The sequence below is a fragment of the Indicator indicator genome, chromosome 8 (assembly GCF_027791375.1).
Source record: "Indicator indicator isolate 239-I01 chromosome 8, UM_Iind_1.1, whole genome shotgun sequence".
Taxonomy (NCBI): domain Eukaryota; kingdom Metazoa; phylum Chordata; class Aves; order Piciformes; family Indicatoridae; genus Indicator; species Indicator indicator.
This window is the reverse complement of record NC_072017.1, coordinates 7759825-7781231: the sequence shown is the minus strand read 5'-3', so window position 1 is coordinate 7781231 and position 21407 is coordinate 7759825. Positions and strand designations below refer to the sequence as shown.

The window sequence follows — 21407 nt, the reverse complement described above, 5'->3', positions numbered from 1 at the left end:
ATGGCTGAAGGGAAGATTACACCTGCAGGCAAATCAGACCAACTCCTGGAAAAAATCCTGCACCTGAAATTGCTATCAAGAGATGTGCTTCAGAAAAGAGATCTGGATAATGAAGGTGTAGTGGAATATGTGCTTAGACTGACCTCTTTAACAAAAGAGCTGAGCAGATCTCTCAGTCAGGAGCTGGAGAACATTACAGAAAGTATTCAAGACGTCTGCCACTTGCTGACTGTTCTCCATGACAAGCACCAGGAATTGACTTCAAGTCCAGGCAAGTATGGAGGGATTTATCTGTATACAGAACAGACTTGGTATACTGGTTGCTAAATTCCTCTGTGTGATGAGGCTGGGGCATCTTACTTTCCATTTGTTAGTATTTCAGCACCAGAGTAGTGAGACATTAGAACAGGCTGCCCAGGAAAATGGTGGTCACCATCCCTGGTGTTCAAAAAACGAGTAGCTGTGGCACTTTGGGACATGGTCTAGTAGTCATGGAGGTGTTGGGTAGAAAGTTGGACTTGATGATCTTAGAAGTATTTTCCAGCTTTAATGATTTTATGATTAGCCCAAAATAATTTATATTTCAACAGTTGCATCTCACTGTTTTCAAGTCTATTACATAAGATTAAATGTAAGACTCATAATTCTCATTATGTGAGAAATATAACTAAACAGAATTGTTTCAAAGATTTATGTGCATTATACTTTGGTGGGTTTATCTTGGCCAAGTCCCAGATGCTCACCCAGCATCTTTTTCTCCATCCTCAACAGGACAGGGGGAGAAAATAGGATGGAAAAGCTCATGTGTTGATATAAAGAAAAGGAAATCACTTAATGCTTGCCATTGTAGGCAAAACTGACTTAGAGAAAAAAATTCATTTAGAGAATAAATTTAATTTAGAGAATAAATTTCATTTATTGCCAATTGGATAGTGAGAAACAAAGGCCAAAAATTTAAACAATGTCTTTCTCCCACCCCTCCTTTTGCCAGACTCACCTTTGCTCCTTCATTCTCAACTCCTTTACCTCTTCTCCTCTCAAGAATCACAATGAAGATAAATATTAAAAAAGTGATTGATGACTCTGCTTCCAGAAAAGGAGCAATATACTGATATTATTCTTTAGATTGCTTCAGAGGGGAAAAAGAAAAATACATTATGAGTTTACAAAAAAAAACAACCAACCAACCTAAAAAACTGCACCAACCAACTAAACAGAAAATGAGTCTGTGAACTGAAAAACTGCAAAAAGAGATATCAGAATAAGTTATGGATCATAGAATCATTAAGGTTGGAAAAGACATCTAGAATCATCAAGTCCATCCATCAACCCAACACCACCATGCCCATTAAATCATGTCCCCAGGTGGCATGTCCTCACATTTCTTCAACACCTGCAGGGATAGTGAGTCCACCACCTCCCTGGGCAGCCTGTTCCAATGCCTGAGAAGTCTTTCAGGGAAGAAATTTTTCGTAATATCCAACTAAGCCTCCCCTAGTGCAACTTGAAGCCATTTCTTCTCATTCACCAGCTTCATTGCCCTTCTCTGGACATGCTCCAGGATTTCAATGTCCTTCTTGGAGTAAGTGACTCAGAACAATCTCCAATGTAAATAAAACTGATATTTTAAAGTTTGGACTCAGTGAGCTTAAAGGTCTTTTTCAACCAAAACCAATCTATGATTCTATGATTCTATTTCTAATTCTTTAGTTAAACTATTTATAACTGCTTCACAGCTATAAAAGTGCCCCTGGCAAACCAGCAGGCAAACATATTTTTCTTTGAACTACCAGTGGAAAAAATACATATAATAAAAACATCATTATATGTTTGCTCCTTTTTTGTGATTTGTGTTGGGGGTTTGGGTTTGGATTTTTTTGTGTGTGTGTTTGATTGTTGTTGGTTATTTTTTGGTTTTGGGTTTTTTTTTACTGTTTTCCCAAACATAGTCAAAATCCAAATCCAAGAACAAGTCATTCCAGACCTGAGAAAGTGAATAGGTTTTAGACTGGGTTCAACAAGAAAAAAACTTTTGTTCTGAACTGTTGTCTTTGTAGGTTTAAATTAAGCAATTCAAATTACAGACAAAAGTGAAAAGCCAATCTAGGTCATATAACATCCCACACTGATCTTACATGGACAGGCACATTGATGAGCAATGACATTTTTACTCAATAGAATTATTTTCTGAGGTCAAAACCTTGAGATATTGATTTACCACACATGACATTATTGAAAGAAGTGAAGGCAAGCCAGTGATTTCCTGTAATCTTGTATCAGTCTTTTCTATTGTTCTTCCCCTGTGTCTCTGTCCTTTGTAACTGCAGAGCCACCATCCTGTGGTTCACTCTCTACAAGTTTCTTATTTCTATTGACTTGGACTGGATTTAACCTGCCAAACAAAACTTTCCAGGATCTCACACAGCAAACAGAATTAAACAAGAAGTTTTCTAAGAGCTTTGCAATAAATTTAACTAATGAAGATATAGTTCAAGTTGTAGAGATTGACAGCACAAGATGGGGAGAGTGCTGAAAGAAGCACATCTGAAATCCTTAGAGAGAACATCTGGAAGTACTTCCAAGAAATTATGTTAGATAAGAAAAATGAAGGATCATAAAACAAATAGGTTAAATAGGATAAAACCTTACATGAATGGTACATTTGCCTTCTCTGGAGACTTTCAAGACCCATCTGGACGCATTCCTGTGCAACCTGCAATAGATTCTATGGTCCTGCTCTGGCAGGGGGGTTAGACTGGATGATCTTCAGGGGTCCCTTCCAACCCCTAACATCCTGTGATCATGTGATTTTTGTGCAATCTTCACAGAATCACAGAATGTTAGGGGTTGGAAGGGACCTTGAAAGATCATATAGTCCAACTCCCCTGTCAGAGCAGGATCACCTAGGGCAGCTGATCCAGGCAGGTTTTGAATGTCTCCAGAGAATGACTCCACAACCTCTCTGGGCAGCCTGTTCACTGTTCTGTCATGCTCACAGTGAAAAAGTTTCTCCTTATGTTTACATGGAACCTCCTATTTATAAACATGAATGAGGTCACCCCTCAGTCTCCTCTTCTCCAAGCTAAAGGGACCCAGCTCCCTCACCCTTTCCTCACATGGGAGATGTTTCTCTCCTTTAATCATCTCTGTGTCTCTGCAATGGACTCTTTCAAGCAGTTCCCTGTTCTTCTTCACCAAGTGTTTCAAGTTATATGCAACAGCAGCCTCAACCATTCCTGTAACTGGAGGCCACAACTGGTGAAGTTCAATGTTGTACATCTGCTAGTGTTTTTGTGTTATCCTCTATTGTCCACAGCAAAAATTCAAAGATGCTAAGCATCTTCTATATTGAATCATAGAAGGGAATCACCGAATTGTTTCATGTGGAAAAAACATTTTAGATCATGAAGTCCAGCCATTACCTAGCTACCAAATCTGGGGCTAAACCATGTCCCTCAGCATCACATCTCTCTGGCTTTTAAACACCTCCAAAGATGGAGATTCATCCACCTCCCTTGGGATCCTCTTCCAGTGTTTGAGAACCCTCTCGGTCACGAAGTTTCTTCTAATACTCCACCTAAACCTCCCCTGGGGCAGCTTGAGGCCATTTCCTCCTGCTCTGTCTCTTGTTACTGGGGAGAAGAGCTTTGTTAGAGACACATGCACTAGAATCTTGCAGGATTCAATGTTAGGAAATACATACAGTTAGCGTTTAGATCTAAAGCTCTTCCCAAATGGATTTGAGAATTATTTGCCAAATTTATTTGACTATTATTTACCAATTGCCTGATTGTCCTGATTTACCAATAGACCAATTATCACTAAGCATATATCTAATGTCTGATCATTAGAAAGGTGGTCATTAAGGTTGTCACAGGAGTACTTTCTCAAATAGACACTTGGGCAGGTACACAAATGTACTTGCCTCTATTCAGTTCTTCAGAAACTGAATCAAACTGAATAGCAGTAAGTGCAAAAATCTGAAACAGAAGTCAGGAAATATATTGTGCTTTGTGTATTGAATGGCACTGTGAAACAGGGGGGAATTCATTCAGTATGTGCCTAAGAGTGTTCACATTTTGGCTAGATTTCATAGCAAAATTCAATTGGTTACCTGTTTTTTTGCCTCAGAGTACAGCAGAATTAAAGACTGTCTGCAGAAAGTGAAGGATTGTTTCATAAATGTGGTCTTGTACCTTCAAGAGACAGAAAATAAACTTTATGCTGCTAACTGCAGACAAGATGATGGCTCCCAGATCCAGACTGCTCAAAATGCTTCTAAAGAAACAGCTGTGTGTTGCTCTGAAGGAGAAGCAACAGAGCCTGTGCAAGCATCTTCTAGTCCCGGTCAACAATCCCAAAGAACTCCTTCTCTGAACAAGACAGAAAGTCAGAATGTTAAGGAAATCCAGAAAAACAAAACTAAAACTGTGGAAAAAGATGTTGTGGCATCATTAGCTGAAAACATATCTGCTGGAGAACAGCACATCAACAGAGAACCTCCAATGAAAAAGAAAGATGGTGAACACAACTCTGTTTCAGAGAAAAAAGATTGCAATAGAAAGAATAAACTTCATGAAAGTAGCTCTGCTACTAAAAATTCTCCAGAACAGGCTTTTCAGCATGCTCTTACAAGCAGTGAGGAAGGCAATCTGCCTGAGACACAGGAAGTCATTTATGACAGAACTGTCCAGAATCTTTCAGAACAGGATAAAAAGGCAATAGTCAAAGAATCTTCAAAAAGGGTAGAAAGTGAAGAGCATAGACTGGCAGAGCAAACTGAAGACAGTAAAATGAAAACAAATCCTGAGATTTGTAGGAATGACCAAATTACATCCACAGCTTCAGCAGAAACAGGTGGTGTTACCACTGTGAATCCTTCTTTGAATGATTCAGAAGAAGTACAAAAATCTAGGCCCTGGATGAAGAAAGAGTAAGCACATATTTTTCTCTTTAGTAACAGATGTATGTCAATATTGCTTCTTAGCACATGTGTAAACATGTTTAAACATCTGTGGGCCCAGAAACTCAATAAGCATTTATTGGACAGCTGCTGGCCATGCACAAAACAGCAGTTTACAACTTAAGCATGAGCAATGAAGACCTTCAATTTGATCTCAAGTAAACTGTAACTTTCTATTTCTTTCCATAATTGTTTCTTTTTTTATCAGAGAGGCATTGAGTCACAGCCAGTGAAGTCAGTACTTTCCAAATTGTTGGAAATCGGTAGGAAAAGGCTGCAATGGGTCAGTTTGATAACAATTTGTAGACTCTTCTGAAACAGACTAAATATTAAACTTGCGAGGTTTTCCCATCTATTCACAAGCATGTTTTTATGGACAACACTACAATGTAGTACATCATTCATTAAAAATCTAAGACACTACCCCACCCAAAATACAAATAATAATATTTTACACTCTTTATTTCACCAGATTTCTAGTGGAAAAGAGTAACAAGAATCAATACGAAGTGGCTTGTTTTATTGAAGCCCCTGCAGCTGCTTTGGAGTACCTGAAGTGTAAGATAGTCAATGACACTAGCTCCTTGGTGGTGGAGGATTCTGAGGAGCTGGTCAGCAACGTCATCAGTATTGAATGCTCTGATTATGAGAAAACAATCCCTTTCCCTATCAGCATTGCAATCCCATTTACTTCATGCTACAGAGGAAATTATCGGGAGATTATGGTGAAGGTGACTGATGTGAACTTTCAATCCAACTACTTAACTCCTGTTTCTTTGGAGAGACACCAAGGAAGCCATAAGGTTGGTAACCTCTTGTCTAAGCATTGCAAGAAACATCATTCCAGCTTCTCAGTTAAGCCTCTGTGGAGTTACAAGTAAAGTTGTAATTATTAACCTCTATTGCTCACAATGTGGGGTTCAGTTGAAATTGTCTTCCTACTTTCTCAAGACCTAATTCTCTTTCAAACTTAGTGTTTAACAAGGACCTTTAAAGCAAGTCTTTGTGTTTCCCACAATACTAATGACTGAGTTCATGATTTTTGTAAACAAGTGCAATACATTGCAATATTTGATAAAATTAAAAGCTTCAGGGGAATGATTTTGCATTCAGACCACAGAGAAGTAACACAACTCTGTCCAAAATCCATCTCAAAGAAACACAAGATGGTTCTTTTTCTTTAAATGCAAAGAATTGCATCGGGCCAGATTCATCACCCAGTTTGTAAGCTTGTTTCATTTCACCCCAGTCATACACTGGAATATTAATGACATCAGATGATGACTAGAGATCACCAGATAACTGGGCACCTAGATGACAATAATACATAATGTATTTTAATTTCACATCTTGCTCTATAAATAATGTTGCCTTTTCAAAATGCTAATCCAGAGCGGAACACAGCTTCCTTCCCCTCCAATGTACTCTAACCCTGCATTCTTTTTATGCAGAAAACCTTTGCAGAAGTGAAAATTTACCAGCTGGGTGTATTTTCTGTGTTGTCATGTTTAAAGAAAGAAGCATTTACTGTTCCAGAGGCAGGACTCCCACAAAAGCTGAGTGTGGATCCTAGAATCAATTTCTGTTACCATCCAGAAACATTCAGTTCTCCAGCACCCATGCAGTTAAAGGTGAGCTTGAAATACGCAATACTTGTTCCATAGGTCTCTTATCTGATCAGTTCTGAAGCAAGGATGTCAATAATGTTAAAGGGCAACCTGTTCCACTATTAGAAATCTGTGAAAAGTGGTTGCAGCTCCACATCCTGTAAACACAGCAAATGGTTTCCTGTCAACTTTCTTTAAACCACATAATGTCGTCAGTAGACAATGACATCTCTAAGTAAAAAGAAGAACCATCAGTGATGCCTCTAGCTAAAAAGAACCATCTAGCTTGCTTTGATGAACTCCAGAAAATACAGTTGGTTTCAGTACTGACATAAGCATCAACTCCCAAACTTCAGCTGCTTGGCCCAGTGTTTATGTTAATGAAACTATTTTTTTTTTCACCTGACTTCTACTCTGCCCTGGTGAGGCCACATCTAGAATATTGTGCCCAGTTCTGGGCTCCCCAGTTCAAGAAGGACAGGGACTTGCTGGAGAGGGTACAACAAAGGACTGCAAAGATGATTAAGGGACAGGAACATGTCTCTTAAGAAGAAAGACTGAGAAAATTTGGTCTTTTCAGTCTAGAACAGAGAAGACTGAGGGAGGGACCTCATAGATGCTTATCAATACTTCAAGTGCGAGTGTCAGGAGGATGTCACCAGTCTTTTTTCAGTGGTGCCCAGTGACAGCACATGGGATAATGGGCACAAACTTGAACATAGGAAGTTCTACCTAAAAATGAGGAAAAACTTCTTTAATATAAGGGTTACGGAACACTTGAACAGACTGCTGAAAGAGGTGGTGGAGTCTCCATCTCTGGAGGCATTCAAAACTTGCTTGAACATATTCCTACATAACCTTCTTTAGGTGAGCCTGCCTTGGCAGGGGGATTGGGCTTGATGATTTCCAGAGGTCCCTTTCAATCCCTACCATTCTGTGATTCTGTGGTTCATCATTTGTAGCACGCAGTGCAAGGACAGGCTTTGTCACCTCTTAGTCTTATGCTGAGAATAATCTCCAAATTTGCTTCAGTTACAATGTGCTCCTCCCTTCCTCCATAAAAAAATTGATTTTGAGGTAAAAAACAGCTAAAATCAACAGTGGAGAAAAAAACCAAAACACCACCAAACACCCAAAAATCAAAACCAAACCAAACCACAAAACATAAAAGGGAAAAAATCTTAGAAAATTATCAAAATCAGAGGGAGATCAGGAGTTTTGAAATCTGAACAAAACAATCAAAATATTCTAGTCAATAAAGGTTGCAGGGTTTGGGTGACATCAAAGCACTTGATTGTGCTTTGTATAAAGTCTTGATATATTGATAAGGTTGTTCCTGGAACCTAAAACTTCTGTGATAGTCCAATTCCACAAGATAAATTAATTTGTAAAAATTCAGGCACGTAAGAGAAGATTTATTCATCTACAAATTAATTCTACAATTGCTTTCTATCTTTAGATTCAGCCAATTGAGCCATCATTGCTTTCGACACTGAAAGCAAGACAGGATATGTTCCACTCAGTGATATCTACTAGTGCCCTGGTTTATGTCCAGCATCCTTCAGCCCAACCATTTAACAACCCAGTGACTATTACTCTACCCTGTCCTTCAAACCCAGACAAAAAAAGGCAAGGAGATGAAACAGAACACACGAGAGCCATTAGTGCTACAGTAAGGAGGGTTGCTGCAGCATACCATCCCTGGTAAGAACGACTTCACCACAGATTCACTGTTGTCAAAAAAGGAAGGAAGGGAAGGGAAGGGAAGGGAAGGGAAGGGAAGGGAAGGGAAGGGAAGGGAAGGGAAGGGAAGGGAAGGGAAGGGAAGGGAAGGGAAGGGAAGGGAAGGGAAGGGAGAGGGAAGGGAAGGGGAGAGGGAGGGGAAGGGAGAGGGAAGGGAGAGGAAAGGGGAAGGGAAGGGAAGGGAAGGGAAGGAAGGAAGAAGGGAAGGAAGGAAGGAAGGGAAGGAAGGAGGGAAGGAAGGAAGGGAAGGAAGGAAGGGAAAGGGAAGGGAAGGGAAGGGAAGGGAAGGGAAGGGAAGGGAAGGGAAGGGAAGGGAAGGGAAGGGAAGGGAAGGGAAGGGAAGGGAAGGGAAGGGAAGGGAAGGGAAGGGAAGGGAAGGGAAGGGAAGGGAAGGGAAGGGAAGGGAAGGGAAGGGAAGGGAAGGGAAGGAAGGGAAGGAAGGGAAGGGAAGGGAAGGAAGGGAAGGAAGGAAGGAAGGGAAGGAAGGAAGGAAGGAAGGAAGGAAGGGAAGGAAGGAAGGAAGGAAGGAAGGAAGGAAGGGAAGGAAGGAAGGGAAGGGAAGGAAGGAAGGGAAGGGAAGGAAGGAAGGGAAGGGAAGGGAAGGGAAGGAAGGAAGGGAAGGGAAGGGAAGGGAAGGAAGGAAGGGAAGGAAGGGAAGGAAGGAAGGGGAAGGAAGGGAAGGAAGGAAGGGAAGGGAAGGAAGGAAGGAAGGAAGGGAAGGGAAGGGAAGGAAGGGAAGGAAGGAAGGGAAGGAAGGGAAGGAAGGAGGAAGGAAGGAAGGAAGGAAGGAAGGAAGGAAGGAAGGAAGGAAGGAAGGAAGGAAGGAAGGAAGGAAGGAAGGAAGGAAGGAAGGAAGGAAGGAAGGAAGGAAGGAAGGAAGGAAGGAAGGAAGGAAGGAAGGAAGGAAGGAAGGAAGGAAGGAAGGAAGGAAGGAAGGAAGGAAGGAAGGAAGGAAGGAAGGAAGGAAGGAAGGAAGGAAGGAAGGAAGGCATTTTAAGAGTTGCTAAGTAGTCATTTCTTTGTTTTCAAAATATGATAGTTCCTTAATACAGTTTGTTATACTTTGAAGCATTGTTACAAACACTGGAGCATATCCCTACAATTCTTATACTACAGCAGGGAAATGCATACAGCATTTGATGTGTAATCTTTATATGTGCTGAACATTATCTTTCTATCAGGAGTGAGGATGAAACACCTCTGCTCCAGCCAAGCTGAGAAAGTTGGGGTTCTTCAGCCTAGAGAAGAGAAAGCTCCAGGGACACCTTATAGCAGCCTTCCAGTGCATGAAGAGAGCTTCAGGACAGCTGGAGACAGACTTTTCCTAATGGCATGCAGTGACAGCCATGGTTTCAAGCTAGAGAAGGGTAGATTTATATTGGACATTAGCAAGAAGTTCTTTACTAGGAGGGTGGTGAAACATAGGAACAGGTTGCCAAAAAAAGTTGTGAATGCCTCAAACTTTGGAAGTGTTTAAGACCAGACTGACTGAGGCATTGAGCAACCTGGTGTAGTAACCTGGTGTAGTAAAAGATGTCCCTGTCTGTGTTTGGAGTGTTTTCTTTGTTGAGTTTACACAGGGTCTGAATTTCAGGTGAATGGGTTATTCACAATCCACTGTTAAAAAATTGAAAAGGAGAAGTGTGGGTGAGAAGGGAGTGATGGGCTTCTGTTAAAACCACCCTTGTGTTCATTAGAATAAATTCAGTCGTTAGAATAAATTATCCAGAGCATGTCATGTCACAGTTACTTGATTCTGAGTGTGATATCAGCATAACCACCTGATTTCACTACAGCCTTCTTCTGTTTTCTCTGTTGAAAGAGATAATGGATAGCAGTCATGCCTTCTTTTCTAAATCCCTTCATGATTATTGAATAATATTTGCATCTGGAAGAAAAAAATGGGTTGGTGGAGTTCTATTCAGGTATCTGCTTCTAGAGACTCTAAACCTTGGTGAATGACTCAAAGACAATCCATAATAATTACTGTGCATGATATTAAATAACAGATTAATCAACAGTAATTTTAATAGAAACCTGTCTTTTTTTTCCTTTCCTTCACCCCTTTTTTTTCCTTTCCTCCACCCCTTTTTTTTTCTGGAGAACTGAAAGGGAAAAAAAATCTCTTAACAATTCCATCACTTACATACTGAGGAGTGTAGTTCCACGTGTAGATTTTCAGCAAGGTGGGCAAAAAACACATGTTGTCATCAAGGAGAGCAGAAGGGAAAGCAAAGCTACAAATACAAACTTACTCTTTCTGCAGGATTTATTTTTCATTGTCTTTTTTCTCATATTTTCTTTTTTTTTTTTTTTTCCCCAGGGCTTTGAGTGCTTCTATGCGAAAAAATGGGGAGAATCTCAGGGATACTTTGAAATTATTAGGTCACAGAAACAAAGAAGAAGGGTGGAAGGTGTTTGATGATGTTATTATCCAGTATGTAAGGAATGGGCTTGTATCATTTCAATTAAATGAGCATTTAGAAAGGTAATGTATGAATAATTTAATAAGCTTTTATTTACTCAAAATATTTGCCTCCAAGTATTTGTATCAAAGGAAATTAGTAGAATTAAGAAATCATCCACTGTTCATTATTAACTTGCCAGCATCTCTTTCTTCTGCTTTGCAGTAAAAGACTATTTAGATTTGCTACTCATAATTACAGAAAATACAAATGTTCTTAAATATGTTGTTATCTCTAGATTGTGTAGATTGTGCACAATGTAATCTATACAAAACTTCAACCAGGAAATGCAAAGATTAATCTTTATTTGAAAATGTGATTAGGCTCTCTAACTACAAAGCCATAATATTTATGGGAATTTCTAATTAGGAAATATTCTCTTATTTTCATCTAAAATTTGTATGTGTGTGTGAGTTCAGAGACAAAGAGTCAATACACTCTGCAGAAGCAGGAAAATTACCACCCTTTCTTGTGTTGGAAACCATGAATGAAAAGGAGGCAGCAAAAGGCTCACTGGAGGCTGAGGCTTGTGTTACTTCACATAAAAAATTGATAGTTTATAAAACAATTTAAGATAGAAATATTTATTTTCTTGCCTTTTTTCCCCTTCATACAGGTTTGTGGTGATTCGCCTTTCATTCCTCTTGGACAACACATATCTTCTCCTCTTTGCCCAGGCTCTGGAAGAAGCTCTTTGCAGCACAATGGCTAATGTGATACTGTACCAGAAAAGAGAAAACCCATATCAAATAGTAGTTTTGCTATCTGCATCCAAAGATTTAACCTGTGAGCTTCAAAATCTCCATGAGGAGGGCTACTGTGGTCCTCCAGAACCTACTCAGCAGTTCCCATTAAGAGAAGGAGAGCAGGTTCATTTTAGATTTAAAGGCAATATTTGTGCTTCAGGTAAGGTAACTAATTGATTCATCTGGATGAACAATGTCAATCATCTCAGGTATTCAGAAATACCATATGTGAACATTAAGTAGATTGTGGTTAGTCACAGCACATTCAATTATTTCAGTGTTTTACTTCTTGGCAACAAGGAAAGTGCTCTAACTGAAAAAGAAAATCATAGAATCCTAAAATGTATGTTTGGCCCCCTGAACATTTTGTACATACACTTTCCCAATGAAAACTTCCTTTACCCTCAAGAAAGGATTATTCTTCAAAAAGAGGTTTCTCCAGTCCCGAAGGAATGTCTGCTCATGTATGGAAAGGACAGCATAGAGACATCAATTAAAAAGGAATTACACAGCCTAAAAATGCACCTACCTCTCTGCCTCCATTCATTTTGGTATTCCAGATAGACACATATCCATCCCGAGTAATCAGAAAGCATGTGCTTCTAATTCCATTCACAACACCATTTAATTTTTATTTCTCTCTGGGTTATGTGCTTTACCTCTTTCCATGTTCCTTGGGGAAGAATTTCTTCTCAATATCTAATCTAAATCTAAATTTAATCATGTGTAATCATCTAAATCAGAGAGTCATAGAATCCTTTGGGTTGGAAGGGACCTTCAAGATCATCTAGTTCCAACCCCCTGGCATGGGCACAGACACATTCCACTAAACCAGGTCACTCAAGGCTTCATTCAACCTGGCCTTGAACATCAGCAGGGAGAGGGCATCCACAACTTCCCTGGGCAGCCTGTTCCAGTGTCTCACAACCCTGACTGGAAAGAATTTCATACTAATCTCCAGTCTAAATCTCCCTTCTTCCAGCTTAAAGCCACTGCCCCTCATCCTATCACTACAAGCCCTTGTAAAAATAAACAACTGTATTATGATAAGCTCTACTAGACTCATCCTAATGCATTATTTTAGATGCCACGTGTCTAAATAAACTATATATATATATTTTTTTTTACATGAACTGCAGAGAATGGAAAAGATTTTGGAAAAGTCTACAGGTTGATCTTTCATTCACAAAGAAAATCCAGGCTGGAGCTCCAAATTAAAGAAGTGGATGAATTTGGTAACCACAGTTCACCTCATTACAAAGGAACAGCAGTGTTTTATAAACTTACCAGAGAGATGATAACCAAGGAATGGGAACAACCCATGCCAAGTGGTGAATATCAACAGCACTCTCTATTGTGTAAATTAGCACTAACATTACCAAAGGTGGGTTTCTCAATTGAATGCTACTGATTAATTAGGCAACAAAAAACCCTCTTATTTTTTTAGATCTATCCTCCATCCATCCATCCATCATAATAATTTAAAACTGATAATGCCTAAAATCAGGATTTTTTCATAGAATCATAGAATGGTCTGGTTTGGAAGAGACTTCCAAAGGTCATCTAGTCCAACCCTCTGTGCAGTAAGCAGGGGTATCCTCAACTAGATCAGTTTGCCCAGAGCCTCGTTGAACCTCAGCTTGAATATCTCCAGGGATAGGGCCTCAACCACCTCCCAGGGCAACCTGTGCCAGTGTTCCACTACCCTCATGGTAAAGAGCTTGTTCCTTTTTTAATAGAGAAGAAACATCCCTTAATAATTCAGCTACTTCAATTATTATCATGATGAAGAATTCTAAAACACCAATGAAGCTGATTATTTGGCTTTAGTGAATACTTAGTAAACTAAGTGCAACACACCTAACTACTGGTGTATAGATACACAAGGCAATGGGAATTTCACCCACACCACTATTTGGTGATGTCACATTCATTAACACAACATTACAGGGTTGTTCACTCTTGCTCTTCACACCTTTCTCCAGCCAAGTAAATCTTGATTTCCATACTAAATTAAACCATTATTTTAAGAATAATTTTTAAAAAATCTCTTTTGGCTCATTTGCTGGCTAAAAGATAGGGGGGGAAAAAAGTAGTGTCAAGTGGCTGATTTTCTCAAGGGGTGATTATTGCTAGTGAACTCCCACACAGATCCATGCTAATATTTTCATGAGAAACTTTTGGATAATTTAGTGAAAATTCTGATGAGAGACAAAATATTAAGAGAACTGAAGTTGTCTGGGAAGAATCACAGACTATGATGATACTGAGCCACTAGAAAATAAACCAGATAATTTAGGTGTCAATAACTGTTTTATTGGGATGGACATACATACCTCATTTCATACTGACTTACTCTAAATTACCTATTACCACTCAGAAGTTTATGCCATATGTTTATGAGGCATCTGCTCCTTGACTGTATTCTGAAGTTCTGGACATAGAACACAGAAAGAGGATTTGGAAGAGGAGGAAAGAAAGAAGGTGATGATCAGAACTATGGAGTTGTTCTAGGCAGAGAGCCAATACATTGATGACAACACTCCAGGAAGTTTCTGTACTGAAGTATTGTCAACACTGTTAAATATTATGTAGGAACTGAAAAAGGAATGTTTATAGGATCATAGAATTGCTTTGGTTGGAAAAGACCTCTAAGATCATTGAGTCCAACAGTCAACCTAGGACTGCCATGGCCAGTAAACTGTGTCCCAAAGAGCCATGTCCACACATTGCTTGGACACCTCCAGAGGCAGTGACTCCACCACCTCCCTGGGCAGCCTGTTCCAGGGCCTGGCCACTCTTTCAGTTAAGAAGTTTCTTCTAACATCCAACCTAAACCTACCCTGACACAATTTCAGACCATTTCTTCCTGTTCTGTCACCTGATACTAGGAAGAAGAGACCAACCCTCAAGTCAGTCTAGCCTCCTTTCAGTGAGTTGTAGAGAGCAATGAGGTCTCCCTTCAGCCTTCTCTTCTCCAGGCTGAACAACCCCAGTTCACTCAACTGGTCCTCACCAGACCTGTTCTCCAGACCCTACACCAGCTTTGTTGCCTTTCTCTGGACCTGCTCAAGTACCTCAATGTCTTTCTTGTAGTGGGGGCACCAAAATAGTATTCAAGGTGCAGTCTCACCATTGTTGAGTCCAGGAATAAAATTGCTGAGTCCAGGGATACAATCACTTCCCTACTCCTGCTGGACACAGTATTCCTGATCCAGACTAGGACGCTCTTGGCCTTCTTGGCCATCTGAGCACACTGCTTGCTCCTGATCAGGTGGCTGTCAACCAGCACACCTTCTGCCTTTTCTGACAGGCAACTTTCCAGCCACTCTGTCCCACAAGTCTGGAGCGTTCATGGGGTTGTTCTGACCCAAGTGCTTGGTCTTGTTGAATCTCACACAATTTACCTTGGTCCATGCATCCAGCCTGTCCAGATCCCTTTGTAGAGCCTTCCTACCCTCAAGTAGATCAACATTCCCACCCAATATCCAATCCTTTCAAAGGATATAAGAGCAATGATATTGGTAAGTGGCAGATGTAAACAGGGTGAAACCAGGACTATAAAAGAATATACTTTTTACATACAAAAATAATCAAGAGATGAACTCACTTTCAGAGGATATTTGCTTCCATTAAAAATGTGTTTGAGCTGGAAAAGGAATTGACTGGAAGAGAGACAGAACCATACATTAAAGAATAATAATCCAGATGCCATAAAATGCCAGAGCAATGAAAAGGAAATTCTAATTACTTATTGTATCTTATTATGTGTTCTAAAATTAAGTGATACCAGCATTGAGAATAATAATTAACATAAGAACATTAACCCTGTTTTTACTATCCATGATCTGATCAACATACTTGAATTAGATTTTACTTCACACTTAGGTGGGCTTACTAATGAATAAGAGAAATAGTAGGAAATAGTTAAAACTAGATGAGAAAACACAGTCAGGGAGAAATTTAATGTGGTAATTGTACAAACAAATATGCCTGCCAGCTGTCAAATGCAACTGCTGTTTACCACTTCATTAAAGCACAAGTCTTGTGTTAATGGTCATGTAATATGAACACTGTCACTGTCCAGAATTAGTCATATGTTGATGTCATTAACATGTTGTCACAGCACCTACAACTACCTGACCACATTCCTGTCTGCAGAGATATGCTCGAGTCCTGGTCCCTTTATTTTGCTAGTTTCTATTTTGTGTACTACTGTGGGGTCAACGTCCCTGGAGGTGTTGAAGAAGAGACTGGATGAGGCACTTAGTGCCATGGTCCAGTTGATTAGTTAGGGTTGGGTGATCAGTTGGACTTGATGATCTTGGAGGTCTCTTCCAACCTGGCTGATTCTGTGAATCTGTGACAACAATTCAGCTGCTACAAATCTCGAAAGCCTATCAAAGCATAACAATAGACATTTTCTCAGCAAAATGACATTAACTTCGGGGTTTTGTTTATTGGTTTGGTTTGGGTTGGGTTGGGTTGGGTTGGGTTGGGTTGGGTTGGGTTGGGGTTGGGTTGGGTTGGGTTTGGTTTGGGGGTTTGTTCTGTTTTCTTTTCGTGGTGGTGGTTTGTTTTGTTCTGTGGTTTGCTTTTTTTTCCCAGATGATAAATTTAGAACTATCCACAGTGCCTGTTTTTGGCTGTAAGAAAGACAGATTAAATCCTTAGAAGGCAAACCTTTTAACTACATTTTCACTCATTCCTGCAAAATTCCCACCTAAATCTTGAACTGCAGAGAGAATACAGTAACTGTGTATATTATAAACCATTTTTATATGTTTGTGCCCACATTATCTATTCTCTTACAAATATATTTCTGCCAGTGGTCTAAGCAGTAGTTCGCTTTGTATGCAAACACTCACAGCACTTTGTACTTTAAACATGCTCTACTTGTACATAAGTAAGATCTCCACTAACAATTCCCATCTATGGAGCATTCATTTCCTCGGATTTAGTAAACACTCGTTAGTCAGTCCTGTTACTGTCAACATGAGCCAGTGGATTAGGATTTGATGTCAAGTATGTATGTGCACATCAGTCACTTCTCCTTCTGATTTCAAAGCAATTGCATTTATGCAAAACAGCTGAAGAATGGAAAAGGTTAATTTCTCCTTTCTGTCTGTCCTGTTTGATATGCTGCTAGAGTCTGGTGGTGTCTGAGAGGTCCATCTGACAGAGCACTTCAGTATTATTGGCTGAAATCAGAATGCTTTGCAAAAAAGAGATGGTTGTAATGCACACAAGCATTATCAAATTACTATTCTGCTGAAGTTTTAGGTCTAATGACTAACAGCAAAATAGCATGTGATGCTCTGCTTCAGAAAGGCAGTTGCTTAGCTAAATTGAAGGACCTTGCAGACTACAAAACTGCTTTGACAGCCAAGAATCTTTTACTTCCACTGTCAGCCAGAAGAGTGGATGCAAAAGCCAGTGCAGCTGAACCCTGGGTAAATTTAGCACCTCACCACAGATATTTGATCTTTAAAGGCAGATTTAATGTTTTAGATCTGATGCATTGTATATTATTACACTATTTCTAGACAATATTAATTTTCAATTCTTACCCCTTTTACCACTATTTTAACTGTAAGTAGCATAAAGTGGTTCAGATTAAAGTCAACGCATGGGTAATTGAGTTCATCTACAATACCTTTGAAAATCTCAAACAGACCTTTGAGGTGCTAAATTCTCATTAGTGAAAGAAAATGTTTAAATATAAATGCATAATTAAAGGAAGCTGAGTCTTGGAAGAAAAACAACGCCCTCTTCTGGAAGACAGATTTATTCCCTTTATTTTGAGGGAATTTTTTAGCCATGTTATGTTAGCTTCACACTAGGGTACATCCAGTGACAGGATTGCTGTAAAGGCATGCAAGAGGCAGATTTTGATCTCAAGATGAGTGCAGCACAGGATGGGTTTGCACTGCCAGGCAGTGCATCCTGTGAGCACCAAAATATTTGAGGGTGAGTACAGCACAGGATGGGTTTGCACTGCCAGGCAGTACATCCTGTGTGCATTCTCTGCATGCTAAAACCCCCTACCAAGACTGAGTGCAGCTCTGATGAAAAGTTAATTCACAAGTGAATAGGTAACAGGACTATATTGACTATCTGGGTGTGTAGCTCCGTATATAAGAAACACTCCAAATACTGAACAATATATGAAGTCTGTGTTATAAAAGTATTTAAGATGAGCACAGCAGAACTCTGGCTCAGTATACCCAGCAGGAAAAAGTGGAGTAATTTATCCAGTCAGAGATTCATATCCTTAATTTGCAAATGGAAAAAAAAAAAGAAAAGCTCAGTGAATAAACCTGAAGCAAGTCTTACAGGGAAAGCTGTGCATAAACCAGCCAGGTAATACAACTGAATGTGTGTGACAAAGGTAATAAAAGTGACAAAAAGAGGAAAATCACATCCTGTAACCACAAAAAAACCCAGCTGAAATTCACTTCACACAAATTAATCTCTTCTTATGCTCAGGGCTTATGTACATAATTTCTTGTTCTATATGGAGTAGAAAACAACAATCAAGCCTACAAGGCTTTCTTGTTTCTCAGTCATAGAGAAAAAGGACAAATTATGTTTTTTCTTTCTCTCCCATGTTCAGAGGAAGAAGGAGGAAGAACTCTGTACTTTCTAATGGAACTTGTCTTTTGAATTCTGGTATTTTTAGTGATTTAATATTAAAGGCTGAACTATATAAACTAGGGTGCACCAATAAAAGTGTCTCCAGCAGTTCTAGGGAGGTTCTCCTCTGCCTCTACTGTGCCCTATTTTGGACTCCCCAGTTCAAGAGACAGGAATGTTCTGGAGAGCATCCAACAGAGGCTACAAGGATGATGAAGGGACTGGAACATCTCTCCTATGAAAAGAGCCTGAGAGACCTGGGGCTGTTTAGTCTTGAGAAGAGAAGACTGGGAGGGGATCTTATGAATTTCTATAAATATCTGAGGGTCAAGATGAAGGTGCCAGTTTCTTTTTACTGGTGCCCAATAACTGGACAAGGAACAATGGGTAAAAGCAAGAACACAGGAGGTTCCACCTCAACATGAGCAGAAAATTCTTTACAGTGAGGTGACACAGCCCTGGAACAGGCTGCCCAGAGAGATTGTGGAGTCTTCTTGTCTGGACCCATCTCGACATGTTCCTGTGTGGCCCACCTTATGTGATCCTTCTTTAGCAGAGGATTTGGACTAGATAATGTCTAGATGTCCTTTCCAACCCTTAACATTCTATGATTTTACGATTCTATGAATAAATGTAGTTACAATATGATTTCTACCCCTAACCTCTGCTACTGCATACCTGCAAAGTGGTATTTCCCCTGAAACAGTATGGTAAGCACACAGTTTTAATGAGAACACAGTGGCAGCAAGGCAAAGTCAATGCAGCATTCAAAATGAGAATCCATTTCATGTAGGGAGGTTCTGTACAGATTTTCTATACACCAGTCAGAGACATGATGCTACTGTTCAAACACTTGTACAATTGCATAAACCTTTTACTAAGATGCAATAACCATCCCTGTGATGTATTGCTAGCCATTTATAGCTGCTGATGGTGTTCACTGGTTTTCAGTAATGACATCACTGGAAGTAGACACAATCTTAAATGCTGATTGATTGCAATTAACTCCAATATCTGGAGAAACTCTACTATGAGGATAGGCTGAGGGAGCTGAGGTTGTTCAGCCTGAAGGAGAGAAGACTCTAGGAGGACCTCATAGCTGCCTTTCAGTACCTGAAGGGAATCTGCAAAAAGGCTGCTGGGGGGGGGGGGGGGGAAGGGGGCGAACAAGGGGGAATAGTTTTAAGCTGAGGGAGAGTAGGTTTAGACTGGATCTTAGGAAGAAGCTCTTCAGTACGAGGGAGGTGAGACTCTGCATTAGGTTGCCCAGAGAGGTTGTGGATGCCTCCTCCATGCGGGTTCAAGGCCAGGTTGGATGAGGCCTTGAGCAAGAAAGTTTAGCTGAGAGGCATCCCTGCCAATGGTGGGGAGATTGGAATAGATGATCTCTAAGGTTCCTTCCAATCTAAGCCATTCTGTGATTCCTATGCCTCATCCCTTCCTCATGTGGTCATTTCTCTTCCCTTACTGACAGCATGAGAAGATGATCAACCGCCCACGAAGCACGAAAAGAATTTCTTCTGATTCCTCGGGTAAGAACACTTACATAATAGATTAATAGCAATAGCAGTATTAATAATACCTATGTTTGCTGTTTGTTTTTTAAATGTCAGGATTTGGTTTGGCTGTTACTGACATTTTAAAATGCCACAATGAGGAATCAATATGAGGGATCTACAGCTACCTGAAAGGAGGTTGTAGTGAGGCTGGTGTTGGCCTCTTCTCCCAAGTAACTAACAACAGAACAATAGGAAATCGCCGCAGGCTGTACCAGGGGAGGTTTAGGTTGGATATGAGGAAGAATTTCTTTCCTGAAAGAGTGGTCAGGCATTGGACCAGGCTGCCCAGGAAGGTGGTGGAGTCCCCATCCCTGGAGACATTAAAAAAATTAGTAGATATGTCACTTTGTGACATGATCTAGTGGTCCTGGAGTTGCTGGGTAGGGGGCTGATCTTAGAGGTCTTGTCCAACAGTAATGACTCTATGATTCTAATGTGTTAAAAGCTATTCAAAGAAAAAAAGAAAAACAAACAAACAAAAAAACAACAAGAGAAAAACATCTTTTGACCAGGAAATCTTGTAAGATAATGTTGTGGTGATGGGTTCGAACAGTATATAAAATTCTTTAATATATACTGTAGAATTTTCTATATAAGGAGATGCAGTTTGTACTGAGAAGTTCCAGTATCACTGATATATCAGTGATAGGAAATGCCTAACCCCTTTTATTTTATTGCTACCTTTCCCTATGCAGTTCTAAAAGTTATAGATCATTGCTGAATCTGCTCTTGAATAAAGTCACTTCATGTCCCAGTGCAGTTACAAAAAATTGGATTACAAATAAGAAGTGATGATGCTGGGATCCAGAAGAAAAAATTTCACCATGAGAATTGGAATAATCTCCCAAGAGAAGTAGTGAATTCCCCACATTGACAAGTTTTAAGACTCAGCTTGACAGGGTGCTGGGCCACCTCATTTGAACCACTATCACCTAGAAAGGTTGGACGAGATGATTCTTGGGGTCCCTCCCAACCTGGCATTCTGTGATTCTAACAGTCAAAACCAAACCCTTTTTAGTTGGGGATTTTAGCAATGGAGGCTCCAGCTTCAGAAAGCTTTTCAAAAGAAAGAGAGATTTACATAGCTAAAGAATAATTTAATTTAATTCTATTTAATCTTAATTTATTGATTTTTGCCCTTCAGAGGCCCTGTGGGACAACTTGCTGTACTGGCTTGCAGAAGAGCTTGCAGAAGATAATACATCCTTGCCTGCTTTGTGCTTACCTGTTCGTCGGAGCGTGCTCCAGCTTGTTAGGCTCAAGTGCCCTGACAATGTAGCACACCAGATCTTTGAGCTGTTTTGCTGCTGGCAAAGGACCCTTCCAAGGTCAACTGATAAACAGCAGCTCCTGTCTCGCTATTTGCGGAAGAGTGGCAGAAGTGATCTTTCAGAAGAGCTTCATTTTAGGTGGCAAAACAAAGTCTTTGCTTGACAGAGTCACTGGCAACCAACAGCCCAATTTCCCTTCCTTTTGTTGAAAGGTCTGAGTATTTCCACGATACCTTTGACTGAACATGTGACAGGAATAGCAGGCAGGGACCACACTGCCTATTTAATCTGCAAACTCTTTACTAAACCAAAGTAAAATATCATTGTCCCTGCTTGATAGAAGTAGACATTTCTTCCGTGGAAAAGTGAGATATTGAAAATACAGGTAGGAAGAATTATTGACTGGCCTGCATATGT

The 21407-nt window shown here is 40.0% G+C and overlaps 1 protein-coding gene across 1 annotated transcript; it reads left to right on the top strand.

Annotated features, from left to right (window-relative positions):
- On the top strand, positions 1 to 21153 carry DTHD1 (death domain containing 1). Its single transcript, XM_054383304.1, has 10 exons — positions 1 to 275; positions 4040 to 4933; positions 5436 to 5766; positions 6415 to 6594; positions 8030 to 8274; positions 10637 to 10801; positions 11395 to 11684; positions 12664 to 12908; positions 19635 to 19692; positions 20864 to 21153. Exons 1-10 carry the CDS (start codon positions 1 to 3, stop codon positions 21151 to 21153), a joined length of 2973 nt encoding a protein of 990 aa, XP_054239279.1.
- Positions 21154 to 21407: the final 254 nt, after the last annotated feature.

What these genes read in the sequence shown, in the direction of transcription:
- DTHD1 (XM_054383304.1), top strand. Translation starts at nt 1, where the DNA reads ATGGCTGAAGGGAAGATTACACCTGCAGGCAAATCAGACCAACTCCTG. An exon ending in AGGCAATATTTGTGCTTCAG is followed by an intron (nt 11,685 to 12,663) that starts GTAAGGTAACTA and finishes CATGAACTGCAG; the next exon opens with AGAATGGAAAAGATTTTGGA. An exon ending in TAGCACTAACATTACCAAAG is followed by an intron (nt 12,909 to 19,634) that starts GTGGGTTTCTCA and finishes CCTTACTGACAG; the next exon opens with CATGAGAAGATGATCAACCG.